The sequence below is a fragment of the Petromyzon marinus genome, chromosome 63, assembly GCF_048934315.1.
Source record: "Petromyzon marinus isolate PM22_M1 ecotype Great Lakes invasive population chromosome 63, UKy_Petmar_22M1.pri1.0, whole genome shotgun sequence".
Taxonomy (NCBI): Eukaryota; Metazoa; Chordata; class Hyperoartia; order Petromyzontiformes; family Petromyzontidae; genus Petromyzon; species Petromyzon marinus.
The window spans coordinates 4,781,504-4,805,808 of NC_133729.1; the positions used below are offsets into that span (position 1 = coordinate 4,781,504).

A 24,305-nucleotide genomic window follows, 5' to 3' on the forward strand; every position below is an offset into this window, starting at 1 on the left:
TGTAGTGTGTGTGTAGTGTGTGTGTGTAGTGTGTGTGTAGTGTGTGTGTAGTGTGTATAGTGTGTGTGTGGTGTGTATAGTGTGTGTAGTGTGTGTGAGTAGTGTGTATAGTGTGTGGTGTATGTGTGTAGTGTGTGTGTAGTGTGTGTGTAGTGTGCTGTGTGTAGTGTGTGTGTAGTGTATGTGTAGTGTGTGTAGTGTGTGTGTGTGTAGTGTGTGTGTAGTGTGTGTGTGCAGTGTGTGTGTAATGTATGTGTGTAGTGTGTGTGTAGTGTGTGTGTGGTGTGTGTGTGTGTAGTGTGTGTGTGGTGTGTGTGTGTAGTGTGTGTGCTGTGTACTGGCGAAGTGGCGCGTGTCGTGTGAATGTCTCGTTTAGAGGCGTGAAACCGCTCCCTGAGAGACGAGGGGCTGGGGGATGGTTTCTGGAGGGTCCTGATGGGTATAGGGTGGGTGATGGGTGGTGATGGGTGATGAGTGGTGATGGGTGGTGATGGGTGATGAGTGGTGATGAGTGATGGGTGGTGATGAATGATGAGTGGTGATGGGTGATGGATGATGAGCGGTGATGGGTGATGAGTGGTGATGGGTGGTGATGGGTGATGGGTGGTGATGGGTGATGAGTGGTGATGGGTGATGAGTGGTGATGGGTGATGGGTGATGATGGGTGATGGGTGATGGATGATGGGTGCAGCAGGGTGGTGGGTGATGAGTGGTGATGGGTGGTGATGGGTGATGAGTGGTGATGGGTGGTGATGGGTGAGGGATGATGGGTGATGAGTGGTGATGGGTGGTGATGGGTGATGGGTGGTGATGGGTGATGGATGATGGGTGGTGATGGGTGATGGGTGGTGATGGGTGATGAGTGGTGATGAGTGGTGATGGGTGGTGATGAGTGGTGATGGGTGATGGGTGGTGATGAGTGGTGATGGGTGATGGGTGGTGATGGGTGATGAATGATGGGTGATGAGTGGTGATGGGTGATGGATGATGGGTGGTGATGGGTGATGATAGGTGGTGATGGGTGGTGATGGGTGATGGATGATGGGTGGTGATGGGTGATGATGGGTGGTGATGGGTGGTGATGGGTGATGGATGATGGGTGGTGATGGGTGATGATGGGTGGTGATGGGTGGTGATGGGTGATGGATGATGGGTGCAGCAGGGTGGTGGGTGGTGATGGGTGCGGGAGGCTGATGGGTGGTGATGGGTGATGTGTGCGGGAGGCTGATGGGTGGTGATGGGTGATGTGTGCTCACAGCTGAAGGATGATGATGATGATGATGGGTGCTGAATGACGCTATCGTTTCTCTGTCTCTTTATCTCTCCTACCTCTCTCTCTCTGTTCGTCCCTCTCGCACTCTCTCGTCTCCTCTCTGTTGTTGTTCTTCTTCTCTCTCTCTGATTCCGTCTCCCTCCGTCTCGCCAACCCCCTCCCTCGCGCGCGGAGCCGCGTGCACGCGCATTCACTCGCACCCTCCACTCCGCTCGCACATCTCCTCATCCTCCTCCTCCTCATCCTCCTCCTCCTCCTCATCCTCCTCCTCATTCTCCTCCTCCTCATCCTCCTCATCCTCATCCTCCTCATCCTCCTCATCCTCATCCTCCTCATCCTCCTCATCCTCATCCTCCTCATCCTCCTCCTCATCCTCCTCCTCCTCATCCTCCTCCTCATTCTCCTCCTCCTCCTCATCCTCCTCATTCTCCTCCTCCTCATCCTCCTCCTCCTCATCCTCTTCCTCATCCTCCGCCTCATCCTCCTCCTCATCCTCCTCCTCATTCTCCTCCTCATCCTCCTCATCCTCCTCATTCTCCTCATCTTCCTCCTCATCCTCCTCATCCTCCTCATCCTCCTCATCCTCCTCATCTTCCTCCTCCTCTTCTTCATCCTCCTCATCCTCTTCCTCCTCCTCCTCCTCCTCCTCCTCCTCCTCATTCTCCTCATCCTCCTCCTCATCCTCCTCCTCATCCTCCCCCTCCTCATCCTCCTCCTCTTCATCCTCCTCCTCCTCATCCTCCTCCTCATCCTCCTCCTCATCCTCCTCCTGATCCTCCTCCTCATCCTCCTCCTGATCCTCCTCTTCCTCACGAAGGGGTCTCCCGAACCGGGCTGATGAGGTCCAGCGGCGCGCGCCCTGCAGACTCGCCCTGAAGAGGTGAGAGGCGACCGGGGAGCGGCGGAGTGGGGGGGGGGGGGCGAGCGGTAACAGGGGAGGGGCGAGGGAGGGAGGGGGTAGTGGGGGGAGGGGGTAGTGGGGGGAGGGGGCAGTGGGCGGGGGCAGTGGGGGGGGGGCAGTGGGGGGGGGGTGTGCCAGGTGGGAGCTGGGGGGAGGGAGTCAGAGATCGTCCGCAGATTTCCGCGCGCCGTCTTCGTCGTGAAGAAGCGGACCCCTGCACGCAGTCTACACGGCGGGGACTGCGTGACGAGGTGAGGAGGAGGAGGAAGAGGAGGAGGGGCGGGGGAGGGGGATGAAGAGGTGGGAGGTGTAGGAATAAGTTGGGGGGTGGGGGGAGTAGAATCGCGTAAAAATCCCGTCGCCCAGCGTAGCCGGGAGAGATGATGGATTCTTAAATCCATCTGTGCGGCGATGTTTAGCGGTTGGGATTTCTACGCTGCAGGAGATAGCGTCTTGCGAGAGAGAGTGAGAGAGAGAGAGAGGGATTCCTAATTTGTTTGACGATGTCGAGGTGGTCGGGAGAGTTGAAGAGACTCGCGGAGACAGTGGAGAGATTCGGGGACTGCGTTATTTGCGAGCACCCATTAAGGCGGGGGCGGGCGGGGGGGGGCGAAAGGGGCAGACGCACAACCCCGCTAGCTACTCATTTAAGGCTGATATATTCTTTAGTTCTTTCACGTAGATAGAAACATAAGAATAACATATAAAGTGAATGATAAGAGTAAAAATAAAATAAAAACAATAATTTTTTTTAATTAAAAATCTAATTTAAACAAAAATATTTTCATTTTATTTTGATCATTTAAAAAAAAATCATTTTCTATCGACGTGACCGGAAAAAAACCCCAAAAGAATATGAATTCCTGCAGTCGCGAAAGTTTTAAGTCAAAATTTAGGCTGAGGCGACCTTGGGGAAACACAGAACCGATATCACTTGCTACTGATGAGCTGTGGCTGGGACTCTAACTCAGGCCGCCGAGTTTCGTGGAAAGGTGTGCGAACATAACACACACACAGACACACAGACAGACACACACACAGACACACACACACAGACACACAGACACACACACAGACACACACACAGACACACACGCAGACACACAGACACACACACACAGACACACACACACAGACACACACGCAGACACACAGACACACACACAGACAGACACACACACAGACACACACACAGACAAAAGGCCCTCGTATAGCCTCTACTTGATTTTGAGGCAAGTGCTTTACACACACGTGCACACTCGTGCACACACACGCACAGTCACTTGCGCACACACACCCGCACACACACACGCCGACACGAGTGTACACACGCAGACACACACGCACATACGCACACACACAGACACACCCACAGACACACATACAGACACACACAGACGCACGCACACACAGACACACACAGACATACACACGCAGACACACACACACGCAGATACACACACAGACACACAGACACACGCAGACACACACACACAGACACACACGCAGAAACATGCACGCAGACACACACACACGCTGGCACACGCACGGAGACACACGCACGGAGACACACACAGACACATACACACAGACACACACACATACACACACACAGACAAAGGCCCCCCGTATAGCCTCTACTTGATTTTGAGGCAAGTGCTATCATACAGGTATACACACACGTGCACACTCGTGCACACACACGCACAGACACTTGCGCACACACACGCGCACACACACACGCCGACACGAGTGTACACACGCACACACACACACAGACACACACAGACAGACACACACACACAGACACACATACAGACACACACAGACACACACACACAGACACACACACAGACATACACACGCAGACACACACACACGCAGATACACACACACAGACACACAGACGCACACGCAGACACACACACACAGACACACACACAGACATACACACAGACACACACACAGACATACACACGCAGACACACACACACGCAGACACACACACACAGACACACACGCAGACACACACACAGACAGACACACACACAGACATAGACACACAGACAGACACACACACAGATATACACACGCAGACACACACACACAGACACACACGCAGACACACACACAGACACACACACAAACATACACACGCAGACACACACACGCAGACACACACACGCAGACACACACACAGACACACACGCAGACACACACACACAGACACACACACAGACATACACACGCAGACACACACACACAGACACACACGCAGACACACACACAGACACACACACAGACAGACACACACATACAGACACACACGCAGACACACACACACAAGCACACACACATACAGACACACAGACAGACACACACACAGACACACACACAGACACACACGCAGACACACACACACACGCAGACACACACAGACACACACGCACAGACACACTAACAGACACACACACACAGACACACACGCATACACACACACACGCAGACACACACACAGACACGCAGACACACACGCAGACACACACACACAGACACACACACATACAGACACACAGACACACACACAGACACACACGCAGACACACACACACGCAGACACACACACAGACACGCACAGACACACACTAACAGACACACAGACACACACGCAGACACACACGCAGACACACACACAGACATACACGCAGACACACACACAGACACCCAGACACACACGCAGACACACACAGACACACACACATACAGACACACAGACAGACACACACAGACAGACACACACACACACGCAGACACACACAGACACACACACAGACACACACAGACAGACACACACACAGACACACACGCAGACACACACACAGACACACAGACAGACACACACAGACAGACACACACACAGACACACACACAGACACACACAGACAGACACACACACAGACACACACGCAGACACACACACAGACACACACAGACAGACACACACACAGACACACACGCAGACACACACACAGACACACACAGACAGACACACACACAGACACACACGCAGACACACACACGCACGCACACGCGGCGAGGTGAGAATGCGTTGCTTCCCATCAAAGCGGCGGCATGTGTCGTATTGAAGTGGTAATGAAGCTCGCGGCGGGGATGAAAGTTCTGACGGGAACTGGCACAGCGTTAACACTGCAGCAAGGCGGGGTGCAGCTATGATGGGTACAGCGATGTGGGGTGCAGCTATGATGGGTACAGCTATGATAGGTAGAGCGATGTGGGAGTAGAGCGATGTGGGGGGTAGAGCGATGTGGGGGGTAGAGCGATGTGGGAGTAGAGCGATGGGGGGTAGAGCGATGTGGGGTTGAGCGATGTGGGAGTAGAGCGATGGGGGGTAGAGCGATGGGGGTAGAGCACTCGGCCATTGGCAACAGTCGGCGCGTCATCTGTAATCTGTAATGTGGCGGTCGCCACGCGTCACCCCGGCGTGGTGAAGCTGCCCACAGCGAGACCGCGTGACAACTCGCGCGCACGTGACCCCGCCCACAGCGAGACCGCGTGACAACTCGTGCGCACGTGACCCCGCCCACAGCGAGACCGCGTGACAACTCGCGCGCACGTGACCCCGCCGACAGCGAGACCGCGTGACAACTCGCGCGCACGTGACCCCGCCCACAGCGAGACCGCGTGACAACTCGCGCGCACGTGACCCCGCCCACAGCGAGACCGCGGTCACAAACTGGTGGCCGTGGTCGAGCCCAGGTTCCCAGTTGTCTCTGGCTTCTCTTTGCGTTGCGCTGTTTCTGTTGTTGTCTTCATGGGCACCGCGTTGGCTACGAGATGTTAACTACCTCGCCTGGTGTACAGGAGGTCGTGGGTTCGATCCCGACCCTGACGATGCCTGCTGCTGCTGCTGTATATTTGTAGTTTTTGTGTTTCTCTCTCTCTCTCCGTGGTCGCGTGGATTTTTTAATCGGGGTCCTGCGGTTTTTTTCCCCTCCACATTTAGAATCAACGACATGCGTCCAGATATAATTGTTGGGCTGCTATACATATCGACGTGATGAAGATGAGCCCACTTCGTTGGGCAGCTATCATTTGCGATAGCCAGGTCGAGCTACGTCGCAGCCCAGTGGGGCCTTACCTGGTTAAATAAAAAAAATTTGGTTCATGGTGAAGAAAAAAAATGTTCATCCACAGCTGATACGAACCACCTGACGAATTGGTAGCCTACGAGGCACCGGGGGACATTAACTTACCCGGGGTCTCTGAGTCTCGGACACGGCCTTTGTGAGCCACTTAACAGAGTGAGCCCAGACCATGCTCTCAAACATCGATTCGTCGTTTTATCGGGGGCCACTGCTGAGGGGTGGGGGGCGGGGGTCACGGAGGTCAACAACAACAACAATATATTCTTAGTTTTTTCGGTAAAGTCACGTTGAAGAGAAACAACAAAATAACAAAATATATACAAAACAATAAAAAATTCTCACGACGTTTCGACCATAACTCAAACGGTCATCATCACCTGATGACTGATGATGACCGTTTGAGTTATGGTCGAAACGTCGTGAGAATTTTTTTATTGTTTTGTATATATTTTGTTATTTTGTTGTTTCTCTTCAACGTGACTTTACCGAAAAAACTAAGAATATGAATTACTGCAGTCACGAAAGCTTTAAATCAAAACAACAACAATATTTCGTTGTCTCGGCTCGGCTCAGGGCTTGGGCTCTGGCTCGAGCGAGCCACGGCTGGAGAGCCACAATTTGCAGCCATGCCTCGGGAATTCCGCGAGCCGAGCCACAGCTGAACCGCTCACTCGCTCGTTTGTAGTTGGAAGCGGCTCAACCGTGAGCTGAGCCCTGAGCGTTAAGAGGCCGAGCCAGAGCCGAGCCTGCGACTCAAAATGTGGCTCAGTGAACCCCTCCTCCCGCCCCCCGTGGTAAAGAGAAGGGCCCTCCCGACCGACCGCCGGTGACTCCGGCAAAACCATCATGATCCCGCTTGAGCGCTTTACTCCTTGCCTGACGGCCCACCCCCTGCCCTCCAACCCTCTCCCCCCTGCCCCCCACCTTCTCCCCTCTGCCCCCACCCCATACACCCCCCCCCTCTCCCCCCCCACCAACCGCACTCTCCCGCAGATAAAAGAGCGAGGCGGGGTGGTGGTCGGTGGGGTGGTTGTGGGCGGGGTGGTGGTGGTGGTGGGTGGGTGGGTGGTGGCTGTTGTTGCTTGGGGGTGCGGCCGCGATGAGCGACAGGAGAGGGGTGCGCGCGGGACCCCCGCCGACGCCGCCCGCGTCCCTGGGGGGTCTCGTGGGGGGCGCCGCGCCCTGCCTCGCCAAGGTGGAGCTGCGCGTCTCTTGCCGCGCCCTGCCCGACCGGGACGCGCTCTCACGGCCCGACCCCTGCGCCGTGCTGCTCATGCAGTCCTTCGGGCAGTGGATGGAGGTGAGGATACCACCACCCCCCCACCCCACCCCCACCCCCGCTACCCCCCGCAGTTTCTGGTGGTGGTGGTGGGGAGCGGTGGCGCAGCGGTTAGCGCATTGCGCGACCGGGTAGCGAATGGCCTGTGTTCTGACCACGAGCCGTTCACACGTGGGCACGACTTTTCCCTGCTGCCCTCCCCCATAGTAGGACGTCTGTGAAAAAAGAGTTTGTTAGCTCCATCACTACGCCTATCATCACCCCTACCACTACCCCTACCACTACCCTTATCACTACCCCAACCACTACCCCTATCACTACCCCTATCACTACCCTTATCACTACCCCAACTACTACCACTACCCCTATCACTACCCCTATCACTACCTCAACCACTACCACTACCCCTATCACTACCCCTATCACTACCCCTATCACTACCTCAACCACTACCACTACCCCTATCACTACCCCTATCACTACCCCTATCAGTACCTCAACCACTACCACTACCCCTATCACTACCCTTATCACTACCCCAACCCAGATCACTACACCTATCACTACCCCTATCACTACCCCTATCACTACCCCAACCACTACCCTAACCACTACCACTACCTCTATCACTACCCTTATCACTACCCCAACCCAGATCACTAAACCTATCACTACCCCTACCACTACCCCTACCACTATCACTATCCCTATCATTACCCCTACCACTACCCATATCACTAACGCAACCCCTATTACTACCCCTACCAATACCCCTATCACTAACCCAACCCCTATCACTACCCCTATCACCACTCTTCCCCTATCACTACCCCAACCCCTCCTTAACCACTCCCGCCTGTTATCTTAACTGTCACCATAACTAGACCAACGAATCCACATCGTCCTTTATCATCTCAACCGCTGTCGCCATACGTACCAGTTGTGTCATTGCCGCACAGCGCCATGATGCACGCCGCTGCTATATACATCTACATAGATACATATATTTAAATCTACTCAAGATAAGATTCCCGAGCAACGTACGACGTACAACCTTTTGACCTTAAGGTCAAAATCAAGGACCGGGGCACGATCCGCCCACGTCCTTCAACACCGGGGGAGAGAGAGAGACTTTTGACTTTTAAACAACTTGTATTGCTGCCAGCAGTAACAGCACTGGAAGCGATTCCGATACGAAATACACAAAGTCGCCAGAAAACAAATAACACAAACACTATAAAGCCACGCGCTGTGCGCCGCACACAACACAAAACAGTCACGTGGTGGTGGTGGTGGTGGTCATCGCGCACGCCACGCTGACGAGCGAGCGCTTCAGAAGGTGAAGTTGAGGGTACCGTTCACGCTGGTACAGAGAGGGCCTTTCGGGCCCCCCAGCGTTCGAAGATGACGCGCTGCACATCACCGACACGTGTGTGCGGTACATGGCGTGCTCCAGCCGGAGCTGCGCCTTAAGCAGGCCCCTGAACACTGGAAGCACAGAGCAGCCGTCAGTCTCACCTTGCAGAATCTCTTTCCTCGTCTTGGACACCGCCATCTTCGCTTGAGCACAGACGAAGTTGGCGAGGTCATGGCGCTTGTTAGCCAGGTAAGGAACCCCATATACGAAGCTGCTGTTGTAGAAGGGCACCCCCAGTTTCCTGAAGCTGTTCCCCAAAAGGCGGAACATTGAGTTTAGCCACATGGCTGAAGGCAACGTCCAGTGTGCCAATCTCCACTGGAGGTCACTGCAGCGTGTGGCTAGGGGGGATTTTGACATTTGTTTTCACTGGGGGACAGTCACAATGAGGGGAGAGAAATGGTCTCTCTATTTTGTGCCCGGTAGATCGGCCAGGTCCCGGGAATGCAGCGCCTTGTAGAGCGCTTTCTTCGGAGTGCTCTTCAGGGGCACGTTCCTGCAGCCTCGGAGCTTCAGTAACTTCCCGGAGTCGCTGTGACTAGGGGGCTGCGCGCAGGAGAAGCACAATTCCGGGAAGGGGGGGGGGGAGGGCCGCCACCGTCCCCCGGTGCCTCCAGCTTCAGGTGCAGCTCCTGCATGACGCAGAGCGACGTCCCGCAGCAGATTCTCCCCAGCGAGCATGGAGCGGAGTCCCCTAGCGGTGCTGGCGATCTCAGCTGCGGTCTTCCACTTGTGTTGGTGGGCCTGTACGAGGTGGAAGACTGTCCGCAGCCTTGCTGATGTGAGGCGATGAGCCAGGGTCCCTCTCTCCTCTGATCCCCTGGAAGAGGCCGTTGCAGAACAAGGGGCTCGTTCAGGAACTGCGCGAGGTCATAGGGCACGCGCGTTCTGCTCCACTCGAAGCTCCGCCACGCGTCCAAGAGACTCCGGTGATAACCTGGCAGCCGCGTGTAGTCGACCAGGCTCCTGGTCCATCAGGAAGAGCTCCTTACCATACCCTAGGGACCCCCCTGCATTCCTCAGCAGGACGAGGACCGGTGACTTCCAGGGTAGCTTCTCCCGGTCATACAGCAGCCGCCTGACTGCCATAAGCCTGAAACTCGTGACCCTGGCGGCGACGTCCACCAGACCCTGGCTACCCTTGCCCACCAGCAGGCAGAGAACGCCCGGCCTGAGCCGGTGCTTCCCATGCCAGACGAAGTGCGCGAGTGAGCGGTTGACTCTGGTGAGTAGCCAAACAGGAGGCTGGAGGGCCTTGGTCTTGTGCCACAGCACGGATGCTGCCAGGGTGTTAGCGACTCGCACTCAGCTCCTGAAAAACATCTGCGGAACGAGGCGTGCCCATGTCAGTAATTTAGCCTCGATTGTGTCGGCCAGCTCGGTCCAGTTGTTCAGAGCGACGTCACGTGGTTTCCCCAGGTAAACCCCCAGCTACTTGACTCCGTCGTCCTGCCGACTGACTCCTCCTGGGAGGAGCACAGAGCGAACGCCGCCTCGCGACCCCAAACACAGGGCCTCGCACTTGGCCCAGTTGACCCTGGTGGAGCAGGCCTTCACGTACACTCCAACCGCCTCGCAGAGCGTGGAGACGTCATGCGCGTCATTGAGCACGACGCATATGTCATCTGCGTAAGCCGAGAGCCTGACGACCGCGTTCTCAGGTCCCGGGACCTTGACGCCAGGCAGATTTCGTCTCAGGTGGCATAGCAGCGGCTCAATGGACAGGGTGTACAGCAGCCCCGAGAGGGGGCATCCCTGTCTGACCCCCCTCGTCACAGGGAAAGGGGCACCGAGCCGCTGATTTATTCAAGAGGCTGGATGTGCCCCCGTGTACAGGAGGCTAACGTGCGAGATGAGGGCCTGGCCAAAGCCGAGCGACGTTAGAAGTTTGTCCACGTACTCGTGGGTCACCCTGTCAAAGGCCTTCTCCTGATCCAAGAAGAGGAGGCCCAAGTCCACGTTGTGCGCTTCTGCAAGGGAGATTCTGTCTCTGAACGTATCGATGTTATTGTATATGCACTGGCCAGGGATACAATACGACTGTTCCGGCAGGATCAGCTGACCCAGCACTGTCTTGAGACGGTTTGCCAGCACCTTGGAGAAGATTTTGTAGTCGGCGCACAAGAGGAACACGGGTCGCCAGTTCACGACGAGGTGCAGGTCCCCCTTCTTGGGTAGCAGGGAGACCACCGCTCTCCTGCAGCTCTGTGGGAGTTCCCCCTTCTGCACGCTCTCTGTCAACAATTGTAGTAGTGGAGGGCCAAGCTCATCCCAAAAGGCCGCATAAAGCTCAACTGGCAGGCCGTCAATCCCTGGGGCTTTACCAGCTGCGAGCCCTTTCACAGTGGTGTGGAGCTCCTGCAGGGTGACGGGGCTGTCCAGACGATCCCATTTGGGGATTCCTAAGGTAGGGCCCCCGTCTAATAGCTCCTGGACAGCCTCGTCTTGTATGGTTTCCGCAGCGAAAAGTTGCAAATAGAAATCCCTGGCGGTCTTGGCGATCTCGCTCTCAGATGTGACTGTTTGTCCATCTGGGGTTCGGAAACTTGAAATTTTGTTGGTGTTGGCCGGTGCTTTGTTTAAGTGAAAGAAAAACTTAGAGGGAGAGTCCATCTGCGACAGGTGCTGCATCTTTTTGCACACCAAAGCACGATGTGCCTGCTCATCCGTGATGGACCTGAAAAGCCGCTGCTTCTCCAGCAGCGTCTCACCCTCCTGTGTGCCGTGGGATGAGCTCAGCTCCACCTCTAGCGCCAACAGCTCGTTGTGCAGTTGGTGCGCCACCTCGTTCTTGGCGGTGGCGTGCTGGCTCATGAACTACTGACAGAGAGCTCTGACCCGCGCCTTTGTATTGTCCCACCATAGCTGGTGGGAGCTGAAGCTGCTTTTGGCAGGCAGCCATTGAGCCCAATAGGCTTTGAAGGTTTCTCTGAAGTCGGTGTCCTCAAGCAGCTGCACGTTGAGTCTCCAGTAGGCGCTGTGCTGCTCCGCTCTGGGAATTCTCAGCAGCACGGAGACCAGACGGTGATCGGAGAAACCGGAGGGAACGATTTTACTGTCCCTGAGCAGGTTAACACTACTGGCTTTGACGTACAGTCGATCGAGCCTGGTAAGGCTTATCCTGCCTTGCGAGCAGCAGCGGCACCAGGAGTACTGCCACTGGGCTGGATGCGGTAGTCGCCACACGTCATGCAGATCCAATCTCCGCACGAGCTCGGCTAGCGGCCGTGCGGATTCAGGATGAGGTTCGGCAGTGTTGCGGTCGAGAGCCGGGTCGAGGGTGCAGTTGAAGTCTCCCCCCCACGACGGTGAGCACGTCGTCCACGTCGTCTGTCGTCAGTGCGTCCCGCAGCACGCCGAAGAAGAGCTTCCTCTCGGGGGCCTTGCTCGGCACGTACACGTTAAAACACCTGAGCCTGGAGTTATTCAGGACAAATTCGACAGAATTCAAGTGACCTTAAACGATTTATTTGAAGGAGACGTTCTCTGGTGCAAACCGCGAACTGAGCACAATCACCACGCCGGCGAGGTTGTCCACGGCGTAGCTGAAGAAGGCCTGGCCACCTAAAAGAGGCTGGCATTGAGCCTCCAGAGTGGTGTCAAGGTGAGTTTCCTGGAGGAGAGTCACATCTGCTTTGTGTTCCCCAACATAGCGGTAGATCTGGTCCCACCTCTTGTCGCTGCGAGCGATGTTACAGTTCAGACTAGCAACCTTAATAGCTGAAGCCATCATGTTGTTGTGTGGTGGTGGTGGTAGTAGTGGTAACAGTAGCTGTGGGGGGGGGGGCCGGGTTACTTCTGAGCAGAAGTAACCTCCCACTTCGCCTTGCGCATGAATGCTTTTAGGCGGTACCATTGCTGTGCCGTGAACTCAAACCTGTCGCAATTGCGGTGAGGTCAGGGAAAAAGGGCCTGACCCTGACTTTACGCTTCCTGAAAGTCTCCATTAGGAAGCGGTGGTCGTGCCCAGGTGCATATTGGCACTCGCCGTTGACTTGCGAGTAGCTGAGCTCACTCACGTTGTCCTCTCCTTCGGTTTCCGACACCTCGTCGTCAGAGTCCTCCAGCTCGTCAAACCGCGGCTCGGCAGAATCCTCTTTTGCCGTTGGTGATGGCAGGGCCCCAGCGTCAACAGGGTGGCTGCCCTCTGGTAACCGAGGTTCTGTTTGTCTCCCTTCGGGCGAGGTGAGCCGGCCTTCGTCGCCCTCCGTGCAGCGTGGCTTTGTCAGGCGCCACACCGGCCGACGGTTCCTCTTGCCCTGAGGCTGCTGAGGCGGCGTGCGGCGGCGGCGGTGGCACTTTTCCCACCGTGCTGCCCTCAAGGCGGGCCGCCATCAACCATGTCTTCGTTTTCACCTCCCCCCCCCCCCCCCGCAGCGGGGGCGTTGCTCATCCTGCTCTGTGACCTGTGGTTAGGGCTCGTGATCGGCGGTGGCCGTGCGTTTAGGGTTAGGCGGTTGCGCGGCCTCCTCCGCCCGGGGGCCGGGGCTTCGCCCTGCGCTTACGCGAGGTGACGAGGGTAAAAAACGAAACCGCCACTTTGTTCAAATTTAGCCAAGGTTAAAAAAAAAACGCCACTTTTTTCAAATTTAGCTAACGTTAAAAAAAACCGCCACTTTTTTCTAATTTAGCCAACGTTAAAAAAAACCCGCCACTTTTTTCCAAATTTTCTTGCTGTGGTTTTCACACCCTGGTGATGATTGCTCGTGTTGCAGTCGAAACGTCGTGGGAATTTTATTGTTTTATATTTTGATAATTTTATTGTTTCTCTTCTGCGTGGTGACTTTACCGAAAGAACCAAGAATATGAGGGTAAAGCCGTCGCCAGCCTCGTTGTCGGTCGGCGGTTTGGACGATCGGCCGCCGAGTTAGCGGCCTGCTGCTGCAACAGCTGACACTGGTGCTGTGGTGGCTGCTGCTGCTCCTGCTGCTGCTGAGGCTGCGGCAGCTGCCGCCGCCGCTGCTTGTAGTTGCTGCCGCTGCACAGGCTGCGGCGGTTGCTGCTGTTGCTCCTGCTGCTGCTGCATGACGTTTGGTGCAGGCTGCGTATTTTTTTTTCCTTTTGGTTTGCCCGTGCAGTTTGCACGGGCTTGGCCGAAGCCACCGCACACGTAGCAGCGCGGCAACGCGGTGGAAGCGTACACAGTGTGGACGTAGCCCTCCGTTGTGTACTTAAAATTAACGTTAAGTTCCGTGTTGTTGGGTGTTTAAAAGCATACCAGGCGAGGTAGTTAACATCTTCTAGCCACCGTGATGATGATTAGAGAGACACGCAGACTTCAAGCATGCAGCAGGTGTCAGGGTCGGGATCGAACCCACGATCTCCTGCATACCAGGCGAGGTAGTTAACATCTCCCAGCCACCGTGATGATGATGAGAGAGAGAGACACCGCAAACTCCAAATAAATAGCAGCAGGTGTCAGGGGCGGGATTGAACCCACGATCTCCTGCATACCAGGCGAGGTAGTTAACATCTCCTAGCCATCGTGATGATGATGAGAGAGAGAGACACGCAAACTCCAAATATGCAGCAGGTGTCAGGGGCAGGATCGAACCCACGATCTCCTGCATACCAGGCGAGGGAGTTAACATCTCTTAGCCACCGCGAAGCTCCTGACACGTGCTCGCCACTCGCAATGCCGCTCCGAGCAATAGCCAGGCTCTCTACCCCTGCTTAGCTTCCTGATTAAAACAAAACAAAAAACTCCCAACGGAGCTCGGATGTGTGGGATGTGCGCGTTCGGAGTGACCCGTTCGGCGAGGCCGAGAGGATGGACATCAATCAGAGCCGCTTCTGATGCAATCCATCAGCATTATCATCATCATCATCAGTAGCAGCAGCATCAGCATCATCATCGGCAGCGGTGGCGTGGAAGAGTCGCACGGCCAGGGCTATGAGAAACCGTCCCCCAGCATTTAATGTGCAGCTTTGATGTGCTTCGCCCGTGGCCCCCCGTGTGTGGTCGCTATTTATACACGTGATGCATTTTAATGATGGGGCAGAGGGAGGCAGGGAGGGAGGGAGGCAGGAGGGAGGGAGGGAGGGAGGCAGGAGGGAGGGAGGCAGGAGGGAGGAGGGAGGGAGGGAGGGAGGGAGGCAGGAGGGAGGGAGGGAGGAGGGAGGGAGGGAGGGAGGCAGGGAGGGAGGGAGGAGGGAGGGAGGGAGGGAGGCAGGAGGGAGGGAGGAGGGAGGGAGGGAGGCAGGGAGGCAGCGAGACAGGGAGGGAGGGAGGAGGGAGGGAGGCAGGCAGGGAGGGAGGGAGGCAGGAGGCAGGGAGTGAGGGAGTGTCACCCAGTCCCCCCACCTCCCCCACTCTGGCCCCTGGCCGTAATGAATTTGATGGGAAGACAGAAGGTAAAGATTCCTCCTTCTTCGTCTTTCGAGCCGCCAATGCCCCGCGTGCACAGCCACCACACACGGGCGCAGTCGGGGGTCGCCTCGCCACGTCCCCACACGTGGGTTCCATCCCGACCCTGACACCTGCTGCTGTATATTTGGAGTTTTCGTGTCTCTCTCTCTCTCTCATCATCATCACGGTGGCTAGGAGATGTTAATTACCTCGCCTGGTGTGCAGGAGGTCGTGGGTTCGATCCCGACCCTGACGATGCCTGCTGCTGTATATTTGGAGTTTGCGTGTCTCTCTCTCTCATCATTATCACGGTGGCTAGGAGATGTTAACTACCTCGCCTGGTGTGCAGGAGGTCGTGGGTTCGATCCCGACCCTGACGATGCCTGCTGCTGTATATTTAGAATTTCCGTGTCTCTCTCTCTCTCACCGTGGTCGCGGAGATGTTTCCCCTGGTCCTCTGGTTTTCACCTGCACGTTTAGAATGAACGTCACGCGTTTCGAGAATCTGGTTACTATACATTTCCACGTGATGATGATGATGATGAGGCCACTTCGTTGAGCTATCATTTTTTGGCCAGGCCGCTTATGAAAAAGATCTACCTAGCTTAGTGGGGCCTTACTTTGTAAAATATTTTGTTTGTTGTTGAATTGTCTCAATATATATATGTATAAGGTGGCCCACAAGTCAGGACACGTAGGGTTATTATGTTTATTTGAACAGATCGCATAGGGTTATTTCATTTTTTTTGTTCAACAAACATTCGAATTGACTTCTATAAATATTAATGGGCGATGCATGGATTCTCTGGTTTAACATTTTTTTTACGTATTTTCTTTGTTTGGTCAAGATGACAGTCGTTTGATCTTTGACCATTCGTCAGGTACGAGTTTTCGTAGGAAAGTAACAAAATGCCATCGGAAAAAGTGAAGGAGCAAAAATTAGACGTCAATAATGAAACTAGATACATATGTGAGCTTAAATAATAGCAAATTAAAACGCTTTAATGCCGGCGTTAACGTAAATATAATAACCCGATGTGCCCGGACGTTGATGCACATCACGTATGTATGAATGTCCATAGAGTTCGCTTACACTCACGTTTACAAAGACAAAGGTTGCCACCCCGGTAAGGCATACAAGCGGTTGGGGAAAGTGCTATTTGCGAGCGCCTATTAAGGGCGACACGGCAGAACGAGTGGGCCACGTCGAGCTGCTCTTCCATGAATTCGAGAGATGATTTGCCACTGACGTTGACCGTGAGCGGGGATCGAACTCGGAGCTGCCGGCGTTGTTAGGGCAGCGCAATCGCACGGGCGCCCTCAATCGTTAGCGGTGAGTTTGTAGGTTGAGGGTTGGGTAAGGGTTGGGTGAGGATTGGGTGAGGATTGGGTGAGGATTGGGTGAGGGTTGGGTGAGGGTTGGGTGAGGACTGAGTGAGGACGGGGTGAGGACTGGGTGCGGATTGGGTGAGGGTTGGGTGAGGACGGGGTGAGGGTTGGGTGAGGGTTGGGTGAGGACTGGGTGAGGACTGGGTGAGGATTGGGTGAGGACTGGGTGAGGGTTGGGTGAGGACTGGGTGAGGACTGGGTGAGGATTGGGTGAGTGTTGGGTGAGGACGGGGTGAGGACTGGGTGAGGATTGGGTGAGGATTGGGTGAGGACTGGGTGAGGATTGGGTGAGGATTGGGTGAGGATTGGGTGAGGGTTGGGTGAGGATTGGGTGAGGGCTGGGTGAGGACGGGGTGAGGGTTGGGTGAGGGTTGGGTGAGGACTGGGTGAGGATTGGGTGAGGGTTGGGTGAGGGTTGGGTGAGGATTGGGTGAGGACTGGGTGAGGATTGGGTGAGGACTGAGTGAGGACTGGGTGAGGGCTGGGTGAGGGTTGGGTGAGGATTGGGTGAGGATTGGGTGAGGGTTGGGTGAGGGTTGGGTGAGGATTGGGTGAGGGTTGGGTGAGGATTGGGTGAGGATTGGGTGAGGGTTGGGTGAGGGTTGGGTGAGGACTGAGTGAGGATTGGGTGAGGATTGGGTGAGGATTGGGTGAGGGTTGGGTGAGGATTGGGTGAGGGTTGGGTGAGGATTGGGTGAGGGTTGGGTGAATATTGGGTGAGGACTGGGTGAGGGTTGGGTGAGGGTTGGGTGAGGATTGGGTGAGGGTTGGGTGAGGATTGGGTGAGGGTTGGGTGAGGACTGGGTGAGGACGGGGTGAGGGTTGGGTGAGGGTTGGGTGAGGATTGGGTGAAGACTGGGTGAGGGTTGGGTGAGGAAGGGGTGAGGACTGGGTGAGGATTGGGTGAGGGTTGGGTGAGGATTGGGTGAGGATTGGGTGAGGGTTGGGTGAGGATTGGGTGAGGACTGGGTGAGGATTGGGTGAGGGTTGGGTGAGGAAGGGGTGAGGATTGGGTGAGGGTTGGGTGAGGATTGGGTGAGGACTGGGTGAGGATTGGGTGAGGGTTGGGTGAGGGTTGGGTGAGGAAGGGGTGAGGATTGGGTGAGGTCTGGGTGAGGATTGGGTGAGGAAGGGGTGAGGATTGGGTGAGGGTTGGGTGAGGGTTGGGTGAGGATTTGGTGAGGATTGGGTGAGGGTTGGGTGAGGACTGGGTGAGGACGGGGTGAGGGTTGGGTGAGGGTTGGGTGAGGATTGGGTGAGGACTGGGTGAGGGTTGGGTGAGGAAGGGGTGAGGACTGGGTGAGGATTGGGTGAGGGTTGGGTGAGGATTGGGTGAGGATTGGGTGAGGGTTGGGTGAGGATTGGGTGAGGACTGGGTGAGGATTGGGTGAGGGTTGGGTGAGGGTTGGGTGAGGAAGGGGTGAGGATTGGGTGAGGTCTGGGTGAGGATTGGGTGAGGAAGGGGTGAGGATTGGGTGAGGGTTGGGTGAGGGTTGGGTGAGGATTGGGTGAGGATTGGGTGAGGGTTGGGTGAGGACTGGGTGAGGACTGGGTGAGGATTGGGTGAGGGTTGGGTGAGGGCGGGGTGAGGGTTGGGTGAGGACGGGGTGAGGGTTGGGTGAGGACGGGGTGAGGAGGGCTGGTGGCTGAGAGAGTGTGTCAGGAGGTGTGACTGTGTGTGACTGTTCATGCCGTCTGTGACACTCCGCTGCTATCTCTAACCCCCGCTGCAAGGGGCCATGGACCCCATAATTGCCCCTCGGGACCCCTGAGACTTATCTGGGGGAGGGAGGGGGTGGGGGTTGGGGGGAGGGGGTGGGGGTTGGGGGGTGAGGGGGTGGGGGTGAGGGGGTGAGCAGAGTCAGCCCCGTCGATAATTCCCGGCGCTGCTGCTGCTGCCGCTGCCGCTCCTGCGCCACGGTTCATCAGCGCCCAGATCGATGCGCGGCGCCACGTGGACCCTCCACACTTGCAACGGGGCTGTGCGTAAGATAATTGTGTCGTTCATCATCCTAGCCACCACCCACCCACCACCCTTGCCAAGTGATTCCTCGCGGCAGTTTGGTCCAAGGGGAGGGTGCAGGGGGGGGGGAGGGGGCGGGGCCGGGGGCTGGGGGGATCTCTCCGGGCCACCTGCAGTCACCTTGTTGGCCCCCCGTTCACGCACAGCGCGCTATGAACGCGCTGTGCGGTAGCGCGCACGTGCAGCGTTACCACGTGCGTCCGTCCACTGCTGTGTGAAGAGGCCTCGCTCTCTACTCTCTCTCTGTCTCTCTGTCTCTCTACCCGTCACGTCGTCCTGCGGGGCCACGATCTGTCTGGCCCCGTGAGCTCCGCGGCTCTCGCCGGTCACGCCGCGCGTCTCCGCGTCGACGGTCCACAGCATCGTCGTCGGGCGGCGGCGCTTTCAAGACGCGCTTCGGCGGCCGTCGGGAACGCGCTCTCTTCCTCGCCGATATCAGGATGCCACAGGGGGCTATGGCACTTTTAAATCATCATCATCATGATCGTCGTCGTCATCATCCAGGCTGACGAACTCGTTTCTTTAGAACTGCTTGCTCGTGTGTTTAGTTTGCTGTCCTTCCCCCGCACACTCCCATTGGCTACGCTCGCACAAGACAAAGACAAAGATCCCCCGAATAGCCGGCACAGACTTTTTGGGGCGAGTGCTCTTTTCGAGCACCCTATGAAGGCCGGAACGACACACGGGGGGGGGGGGCGGGTGGCCAGTCACCACGCCCGACCACCTTTGTCTCTCCAGTGGCAATCTTCACGCAGCAGCAGCAGGCACACTACGCACTTGCGGGTTGAGTCGACCTTGGGTGCAGGCCCAGCACTGGTTTAAATGATCGTCACTGGCGTGACCAATGCGGGCATACTTACACGCATACAGATGAATGGTCACGAGCGTATCAATACACCCACCCACGCAAACGTTTAACGCGTACAATCCACGCAGATATATTACGCGCAAAGGTACAAGACCCCTCCACCCCGCGTAGCTCTTTCACGGACGGTTGGGGACAAGCGATCTTAGCGAGACGCACCACGAGGAGCTGGGTGGCCAGCACCACGCGCGACCGCCTTTGTCTCTCCAGTGACGATGTTTTACTACACACCGCACCGGGCACTCATTTGAGGCCGAGTCGACGTAGGGGAGGCCCAGCACCGGTTTCGGACGTTTCATGTAATCGTCACTGGTGTTGCCCGTGAGCGCGAATGGAACGCAGGTGGCCGGCCTTGTAGCACAGCGCACTAACCACTGCGCCACCGCTCCCCACGTCCGTTATATACATCCATTATATATACACACACAAATACAAAGATCACCCGTATAGCCTTAACAGACTGTAAACACGATCGTGGATTCTAGTGCGTACATATGTACACGTGCACACAAAGACAAAGGTCCCCCGTATAGCTGGAATAGACTGTCGGGGCAAGTGCTGTTAGCGAGCATCTATTAAGTGGCACGGCAGCAGAGAGAAGCCGTGCCTAAATGTAACGGCTGGTGATTGACTGCCCGGCCGTCTTTGTCTCTCCAGCGCTGGCATTTTCACACATCGCACCAGACACTCATTGAAGGCTGAGTCGACATAGGAGTCTCGACTGATAGGGAAACAGCAATAGTTTTTTTTATACTAAACTATTAAAACGTTTTTTTATTTTACCAGGTTAAGCCCCAACGGGCTATGCGGCACTTTTTTTTCAGAAGCGACGTGTGGCTATCACAAATGATAGCTCAACGAAGTGGCTCATCACCATGTGGGAATTTATAGCAGCCAAATACTCTAAACGCGTGAAATGTGGAGGGAAAACCCGGAGGACGCAGCAGCAGGCGTCAGGGTCTGTGTCGGGATCGACCACACGAAAGCCACAAGGCAAAGATACACTTAACGAATTTCTAAATCATCTCAACTCGCAAAACGCATCCATCCATCTCACCATGATAGTGGAAGCTGACGGAACTCTCCCATTTCTGGATATTCTGCTCGGACGGGGTCAAAATGGTAATATAATCCACACGGCGTTTACCGATAGAAAACTCACACTGACGCCTATCTGAATGGAGTCACACCATCACCCCGCACAGAAATCCTCTCTTATCTAAGAAAGTGTCAGATGGTGATAGGGGCCGTCCATAAATAACGTCACGCACCTGGGGGGGGGGGGGGGGGTCAGACATTTGTGACGATGTGTGACGACGGGGGGAGGGGGGGTTTGAGAAATGTGACGTCACATCAAAATGCTCCACTTTAAATAAATATAGACAACACGTTCTACTTAATTAAATAGACTTTTTAATACATGTTTTCTCCTACAACATCAGAGTGCAGCGCCACATTAAATACGCGCTACAATGACAATAGTTTAAAGCGATTTGAAGCATGTTTTATTTTCAAAATGGAAATATGGTTTTGGGGGGGGGGCAGAGCTTTGTGACGTCATATTTGAGGGGGGGGGGTCTGACTTTTTGTGACGCCGTGTGACGAGGGGGGAGGGGGTTACAAATCGGCCAAAATCGCGTGACGTCATTTATGGGCGGCCCCATAGTCTGAGAAGTGAAATTAAACATTTTGATTTAAAGCTTTCGTGACTGCAGTAATTCATATTATTAGCTCTTTCGGTAAAGTCACGTTATTGTTTCCCTTCAACGTGACTTTACCGAAAGAGCTAATAATAGAAATTAAACATGTTAAAGAGGCGCCGCAAATGAACGGTTACAATGATGCACAAATCAACAGGGCACCGAATTCCAAAGCCAAATCAGATAACACGAGCGTTGAAAGTGACCAAGTAATTGAAACGATTAAAATATCGCACATTGCGGGAGTAACTGATAAACTAGCCAGATGTTTGGATAAACAAAACGTCGGAGTCAGATGTTGGCACGGTACGTAAAATACAGAAATTAATATTTCATACAAAATATGTATTACCGAAGCTATCAACGGAAGATGTGTACCGAATTAATTACACTTGCGGCAAATGCTATGTTGGGCAAACAGGACGAATGATTAGCACGAGGCTAAAAAATAAAACAAATATGAAATACTCCGTGATACAACTGTCGGCAGTGTCAGAACACGCATGCCAACAAGGACACTCAATTGATTTTGATAATGTTGAAATTACTACTGGCATAGACTAATTAGAGAATCTATCGATTTTGAGAGAAGTAAAAAATAATTGTGAGAGTCCGGATGTGCCCCCCCCCCAATATACATGATAATTACGGCCTTGTAATATAGTTATTCTTGGTTCTTTCGGTAAAGTCACGTTGAAGGGAAACAATAAAATAAAATAAAAATATAAAACAATAAAATTCTCACGACGTTTCGACTGCAACACAAGCCGTCAACACAAGCAATCATCATCACACCTGATGATGACTGCTTGTGTTGCAGTCGAAACGTCGTGAGAATTTTATTGTTTTATATATATTTTATTATTGTATTGTTTTCCTTCAACGTGACTTTACCGAAAGAACCAAGAATATGAATCTGCAGTCACGTAAGCTTTAAATCAAAATTGTAATATAGTGTTAATAATTTTTAGTGCTAGTAATAATATGGTGTTAATCATTTTTAGTGCTAGTAATAAAATGGTGTTAATACATTTTTGCGTTAATAATAAATAGTGTTAATAATTGTTAGTGTTAATAATATATAATGTTCATAATATATAGTGTTAATATAGTGTGAATAATACATAGTATTAATAGTAATATAGTTTTAATAATATGGTGATAACGTATAGTGTTAATAATAATATTATGTTAATAATATATTGTGTTAATAATAAAGTTAGTAATATATAGTGTTAATAATAGTTTGAATAATAATACAGTGTTAATAATAAAGTGTTAGTAATATACAGTGTTCATAATATATAGTGTTAATAATAGTCTGAATAATAATATAGTGTTAATAATAAAGTGTTAATAATATAGTGTTTGTAATATAAAGTGTTAATAAAGTGTTAGTAATATAGTGCTAATAATATAGTGTTTGTTATAAATAGTGTTAATAATAAAAATATAGTGTTCTATCTGACCTGGATACTACCGATGATTAGTGAATAATTTACTGTGCAGGACTGTACTTTATTAAACATTTATGTACATTATATATATACACTCTTACACTGCACAGCTACCCTGGTGTAGGCGAACCACAACTTACGCGGGGGTACACAGAACCGAACCACCCCCATCGCGTACTCCAAGCCCTTGCTGTTTGTACTCAGCCTAACCCCCCAATCCACCCACCACGTTCCACTGGGGTGTGCATTCAGCACCACGGACAACGCCGCCTCCCTCTCTCTCTCTCAGAGCCATCGCCTACGCTCCCATTAACGACCAGCAGTCACCACCACCCCACCCACCCCACCATTACCCCTCCCATCGATTTCCCAACCTCACATCGATTCCCTATGAATGATGCCACCATTCCGGGGTCAGCATTTGATTCAAGAACCCCCTCCTTTGGGCAGAACACCCTCATTCTATCCCTGCGCGTGATGGTGCTGTGGTGGCTGGGATATGTTAACGACCTCGCCTGGTAGACAGGAGGTCGTGGGTTCGATCCAGACCCTGACGATGCCGGATGTATATTTGAGTTTGCGTGTCTCTCTCTCTCTCTCCCCGTGGTGAGATTGTTAACGACCTCGCTCGCCTGGTATACAGGAGGTCGTGGGTTCGATCCGGACCCTGACAATGCCTGATGTATATTTGGAGTTTGCGTGTTTCTCTCTCATCATCATCACGGTGGCTAGGAGATGTTAACTACCTCGCCTGGTATACAGGAGGTCGTGGGTTTGATCCAGACCCTGACGATGCCGGATGTATATTTGAGTTTGCGTGTCTCTCTCTCTCTCTCCCCGTGGTGAGATGTTAAATACCCTGCCTTGTAAACAGGAAGCCAAGCGTTTGGAGTATTTCGGTTGCTACTATAAATGTCCACGTGATGATGATGATGATGATGATAATAAGCCACTTCGTTGAGCTAGCATTTATGATGGCCGGGTCGCTTCTGAAAAGAATAGCTAGCGAGCTCAGTTGGGCCTTACCTGGTAAAATAAAAAAAAAATCGTTTATAATTTAAATAGTATACGTTCAGGTGTCAGTAATCACGTTGGCTCTTTTGACAGCTCGCCCTTACCGACATCAATAATTGGACCAGCTATATTCGTCTTCAGCTCAATGCCAAGAAGAGATAGAGAAAGAAAAAGAATAGCTTCTTCTTCTTCTTGGCACAAAGAGGCAATTTGCAAACCTGGGCACAATTTGAGGTGAAGTCATTGCGTTGAAAGGTAATTCCACCCTGCTCTTTTGGTTCTTTTGGGTAAAGTCACGTAGTTAGAAGTAAAATAGAATCAAACAAATCACGACGTTTCGATCGCAACACAAGCAATCGTCATCAGGTGGGACAACTACAGCAAGGAGCAACTGCTGCAGAAGGCGAGAGAGCTGCCGTGGCACGAGGTTATATAGACTATAGAGGTAGGGTACATGGGCAGGGCTAGAGAT

The 24,305-nt window shown here is 53.5% G+C and overlaps 1 protein-coding gene across 3 annotated transcripts in view; it reads left to right on the forward strand.

Moving 5' to 3' along the window:
• The window catches only part of LOC116956058 (copine-4-like), an 88,956-nt gene that overhangs the window by 20,769 nt on the left and 43,882 nt on the right, over positions 1–24,305 (forward strand). For 2 of the 3 annotated variants that reach the window (XM_076053869.1, XM_076053868.1), the window contains 2 exons: positions 2,091–2,153; positions 7,334–7,640. In XM_076053869.1, the coding sequence (XP_075909984.1) occupies positions 7,440–7,640 (201 nt within the window). In that variant the 5' untranslated portion in view covers positions 2,091–2,153; positions 7,334–7,439. Of the gene's footprint in view, positions 1–1,345; positions 2,154–7,333; positions 7,641–24,305 lie in introns of those variants that run through there. The other variant, XM_076053867.1, reaches the window with a different exon arrangement.